The 5,733-nt window shown below is 37.6% G+C and overlaps 1 protein-coding gene across 5 annotated transcripts in view; it reads right to left on the bottom strand.

Annotated features, from left to right (window-relative positions):
- The window catches only part of glra2 (glycine receptor, alpha 2), a 19,508-nt gene that overhangs the window by 7,237 nt on the left and 6,538 nt on the right, over window positions 1-5,733 (bottom strand). The window contains exons 2-6 of one of the 5 annotated variants that reach the window (XM_014018684.1): window positions 4,284-4,351; window positions 4,140-4,207; window positions 1,427-1,650; window positions 373-455; window positions 145-282 (exon numbers count right to left, since the gene is read on the bottom strand). In XM_014018684.1, coding sequence (XP_013874138.1) covers window positions 145-282; window positions 373-455; window positions 1,427-1,650; window positions 4,140-4,207; window positions 4,284-4,332 — 562 coding nt within the window. In that variant the 5' untranslated portion in view covers window positions 4,333-4,351. Of the gene's footprint in view, window positions 1-144; window positions 283-372; window positions 456-1,426; window positions 1,651-4,139; window positions 4,352-5,733 lie in introns of all 5 variants that reach the window. The other 4 variants (XM_014018681.1, XM_014018683.1, XM_014018682.1 and 1 more) reach the window with 4 other exon arrangements.

The raw sequence follows: 5,733 nt of genomic DNA, 5'->3' as shown, positions 1-5,733 counted from the left end.
ACACACACACACACACACACACACACACACACACACACACACACACACACACACACACACACACACACACGCAACATAATATGTAATATAGTGTGACTCAGTATTCCCAATAAAAGCAGTATTATTGCGTGTTTGCTGTCTGACCTGTGTTGTAGTGTTTAGTGCAGTAGCCCAGCTCCTTCTCTTCTCTCATAATAAACTGAGGCAGGGTGAGTCCGTCCGACACCTGCACTGCGCCGTTCTCCAGCCACTCAAAGATCAGGTCATTCATGGTGTAGCCAACTGAAAACAGAAAAAAAAAATGGTCATGAAAGATATAAAATAACTCACTGTGAAAAATATATTCACGCGTCTGAGAACATTTGTACTTACAACTTTCCAGCTGCATCGTGCAAGTTTGAACATCCATAGGAAAGTTTTTCAAATCCATTGGACACGACAGAATGAGAGTCAACCTGTAAGTAAAATAAAGTTACACCCCAAATATATTCTTTGATTTAGCAGGAAAATGAATGATTAAACCTTGAACTTTCCCTTGACAGATGGTTTGAAAATATTTAGCTTAAAAAATGAAATTCCTGTAGATTCTTTTCTTTTCTTTTTCTTTTTTTTTGTATTGGGTGCATTTTCGTTTTCTTTTTTTTTGGGTGCATTTTCTCTCTTGTATTAGAACCTTCAGAATGTCTCATGGGATTCCCTTCAGCAGGTTCCCATCACACTTTCATTACTCCAGCTTATTGTTTCAGTGATGCATTGTGGCCGGCTGTCTGCCCACTCTGTCGTTTCTCCCATGAGTGGAGAGTGCAGTTAACCACCTTTCATTTCTTTCACTCCACCTGAGCACCTGTGCACCGCTCGGCCGCTGAGCTGCTCTCCAAATGGACTCGAAATTGATCCGAGTTCTGTTGCATCATTGCAGAAACTACCGGCTGTGTTTGACAGGAGTTGTATTGAAATGAGAGACAGCCTATTTTCAAACCTTGTACATGAGATTTGTTTAAATTTAGAGCTGAAAGGCCTTTTAAATGCCATTCAGTTCAAATGGGTTGCTCTGGTCTGAAACTATTTTCTGCATAAAGAGTAACTGAAGAAAACTACACTCATTTTTCTTCACTTGCTTTAGGCCCTATCTTTGCTTTAGATTCAACCACAGCCCCCGAGATTAGCTTGCACTTTTTAATCAGTGTTCCTTTCTATAAAAGAAAAATCTGTTCAGCGCCTGGGAATCCACTGACGTTCGGTGCATTACACCGTTTCAAAGAAGTGATCAAAACAGATAAAATCAATTTAAAATTGCATGCTTGAGATTGGCAGACTTTGAAGTTTGAGAGGAAATGAAAAGCAAGGAGTGATCGTGTTCAGGAGTATTGATCAAAGCACTTGGTTCCACAGAAGATCATTTCTTAAAAAATGTCCGGAACGTCACCTGATACTGTAGAGGACGGTTCCATCCTTAAAGATGCGCAGCAGCTTGTTGTCCGTGGTCACATCGTGGAAGTTGGCTCCCTTCTCGTTGGCAAAGAACAGGTCAGGTTTCCATATGGAGTCCAGCATGGACGGGTCCAAGTCAAGAGAGGAATCTGGGTATTTACTGTACGCCAGCCGAGGGTCATTCCACTTCTGCCGCAAGAAGATGTTCACCCTGTAATCCTGCGAAGACCACAAGCAGCCTTGCATATTTTGCGGCACAGTGATTTTTGGGTACTGAGAATGCATGCTGACGACAAGACATTTGTAAGACATTTTCAAATTTCATTATGCAACCAATTTACACATATAAATTTAAATTAATTATTTAAATTCCTAATAAAACGTATGTATTATACAAAACAGAATTAAATAAACACGCAAAGCAAGCAAAATACACTCCAAAGCATTGAGGTAGATGTGCAGTTGTAGTCAGAAGTTTACGTACTAAAATTTATACAGTTGTCATGAGTGATCATGATTCATTGCAGGTGGCAGTTTCTCGTCTGCATGAAAAATTATTTGTTTGGCAGCATTCATTGGACTGAGTTATACTCAGAACAGAGGGGAAAGTCCGTGAAACTCAGTGGATACTCAAAAATGAAAACTGAACATTTCACAAGATTGCAAAAACGTTTGGATCCATTTCTAAAAAAATAAATTAATAAATTAATATTCCAAGAACATTGCATTGCCATGGTCCTACCCAAGCGGACACCCTCAATAAACAGATGAACAGAAATTGGTAGAAATGTTTAGGACCAGGAACCACCATGAACTGGTCAAACAGTAAAGCTTTACATCACTGAGGAGAGGCTTTTAAACCAAAAAAGCCAAACAAAAATGTCAAACATAGTGCATCATAGTGTGGGACTGTTTTACTACCAGTATAGTGCATTGCACAAAGTGGATTGAACAACAAAGAAGAAGATCTACTCTCAAATTACTCAACTTCACAGTTCACTTCACTTAGACGCACTTGGGTGTTCCAGAAAGAGAAAATACCAAACATAAATAAAACTGGTTTCTGATTGGCTAGGGGAGGCTAACATAAAGCCTCTGGAATGGTTTCCCCAAACCTTCAAGGTATATACACCCCAATGGGAAAAAAGGGCCCTGCTAGGTTAGAGAAAAATCAAACTCGTGCATCCAGTTCTTTGTTAAAAAGTCACTGAAGTTATAAGTTGTACAATTTATTCTCTCTGGAAAATGATTAATTCAAGTAAACCCAAACAAATATATAATTCATGTACATGAGCAAATGTAAACTTCCCACCACAACTGTAATACCTCTTTGTTTCAGGGTCTGATTAAACAGCCATGGTTGCTCATCATGATTTAAACTCTCATGTACACAATGCCAACAAAATCATGTCATCTACACGGTTGTTTTTAAAGATCCAACATTAAAATGTGTTGTATATAATACACTGTACCAATTTGTAGAGATGGGATAAATGACTCTTTGTAGAGATAACAGATCTTGAGGAGTCGATTGTTTCATAGATCCGTTCAAAAGAGCCCTTTGAATTTGAACAAATTACGTCACCACATAGCAAAATGATATCACGCTGTGCATGGGTGTAGCTATGTGTTTTGTCAAGCGGACACCCACCCCCCACCCCCCAGCTGCTGTACTCCTCCACTTTTTCAGTGAAAAAGTGAAGGAGGAGCAAAACAGACTCGGATCATATTCTCTGTAAAAAAAAGGTCGTTCAAAAGATTTGGGTCGTTCGCAAACGTCACATCTCTACCAATTAGCACATTCAGTTTCAACTTTCACCTTCAATTAAAGCCCTCYTGTGTTTCCTAATGTACTGACAAAAAACATTTTCATAATGTAAAAAAAATAACAATAATAAACATAATGGTGAGCGGAAACGATTTTGAATTGTGCAAATCTATCCATCACTTGCTGGTGCTCATGGAGTTCTAATCATCGTCCACATGTACTTTTGATTAAAACGTGTCGCGAGCTTCCTTTACAAATCTGACCTTTTCAGAACTTTGCTGTGTGTTATTTTTATTTTATTTTATTTTTTTGCTAAATTACAGAAAGGTAAATAAATGATGGATTAGCAGACCCGAATGAGAGCTGCTCTGACTTTACGGTTCTTAGTATGAACTGACAGAAAGCTCGCTCGCTCGGAGTAATTGATATGTCACAATGATGAACAGCTTTTATGTTGTTTGACATTTCATCAGCATATTGGCGGCTCCGAGTATTTGCATGCCTGTCTAAAACGGTGTAATTCCCTGGCAGCCTCGTGTCTTCCGGCTACAGCTCGAATGAACATGAATTTTCTCCATTTATTATCTAAGCTGTTATTATCGCTCATTAGGAATCCTTTAATCTTGATTAGATTTGATGCAGCCTTGTAGGTTTTATGTCTTCACCCCTCTGACAGCTTCTCCAATTGCATATTGTGCATCTCTGAAAGCACTCTTCCATTTGTCTCATATGGGCCGCTTGTTTGGAATTTGTTGGATGAGGTATTAAACCTGAACATCTGCAAACAGCCTCATTAGATCAGAAACTAATGCTTTCTTGAACAGCCTACCCATCGAATAATCAATGGGTCTGGATTAATGTAAAACACAGACACTAGGTTGGGTAAAAAAAAAAAAGATTCAGGGCTTTTAAATATGTCCAAGCACAACACTCCACTCACCATTGTAGTTTCTGCTATAGAACCAAAGCTGTTGATAAATATGTTGCAGGTAACATTAACGGGTGGACCTGCGGGTTGAGGCATAGATAACACATTGACACAACTTACAGGGAAAACATTGATCAAAATAGCAGAAGAACTCACCATGGTTGTCTCTGTGACAGAGCCGAAACTGTTGATAAAAATATTGCATGTAACGTTTACGGGGGGACCTGTGGAATGGAATGACAATGACATGACAAGAAAAAAAAAACGATCTTAAATCGTATGTTTCAGCAAGGATGACAAGGTTTGAAGCGAGTGGAGATGCTTCACAGGGAAATCTGACTGCTGCTTCACTGTGTATTCAAGCATGCTTTAATACAACAAGCAGTGCATGGTTTTTTTTTTTTTTTGGTCTTTTTGAGATGGTTGCATGTGAAATTATGTTTGCTTTTTGGCTCAATGCTTTGAAAAAGCAAAATAAAATCAAGCTTAATGCCGTGTTCGTTATGAGTGTGAACTTAATGACATTTGGTAATGAAGTTTTATGTATTAACGAAGACAAATGTTCAGGGTTAACTTGTTGTTTGCACACTGGATAGGAGAAATGTTTACACAGTATCATCAGCGTGCAAACACACAAAGTTAAATATTTGTCCAGCAGAAAAAATGGGGGGGGGGGACAATGGAAAAAAAAAGTTCTGATAATAAAATTAGTTATTCAAATCCATTGTTCAGATTAGAAAATGTACAAATATTACAGTTTTTAAGTTAATAAAATAAACATCTTAAAACAGTAGTTCAGATTTTTGAAGTGGGTTTCAGTGGAAAGGGTACAAACTATTAATATCTTACCTGTTGGGAAAATTTTCTCAAATTACCCGTTTGAAGAAATAGGTTTTATTTTGATTGACGAGCAAATTGTCAGTTCGAGTGAAAAATAAGATCTCTGTCAACTTGAAACAACTCCAATCTCAAAAATATTATAGTGGTTTATGATATTTTATAAACCCTAAGAAAGTACAAATTAGATACAAATACTGTATACCAAACAATAYTGTACCATAGTGTACTGTATAACATACCACATCGTAACGTGCCATGTCATTCAATTCAATTAAATCAATTTAAAAATACTTTATTGATGCCAAAGGTACATCGTTATGCTATTGATATGTTATATTGTGCCGTACTGTACCATAACTCATAATACCATACCATATTGTACCGTACTTTACCTTACTTGACTTGACCTGACCTTACCTAATTGTACCGTATCATACATACTGTATTGTACCTTATCGTACCATACCATACCTCACTGTATCGTACCATCCTTTACCATACTGTAACATAACTTAACTTATTGTAAGGTATCATACGACATTGTACCATAACATACTGTATCATACTGTATCTTACCTTATTGTACTGTATGGTACCATATTGTATCGTATCATACCGTATCATACTGTATCATACTGTATCATACTGTATCATACTGTATTAAACCATACCATACCATGCCATACCATACTGTATCATACCATACCATACCATACCATACCATACCATACCATACCATACCATACCATACCATACCATACCATAC

The sequence above is a fragment of the Austrofundulus limnaeus genome, unplaced genomic scaffold, assembly GCF_001266775.1.
Source record: "Austrofundulus limnaeus strain Quisiro unplaced genomic scaffold, Austrofundulus_limnaeus-1.0 Scaffold199, whole genome shotgun sequence".
Taxonomy (NCBI): domain Eukaryota; kingdom Metazoa; phylum Chordata; class Actinopteri; order Cyprinodontiformes; family Rivulidae; genus Austrofundulus; species Austrofundulus limnaeus.
This window is presented reverse-complemented; position numbering and strand designations above follow the sequence as displayed.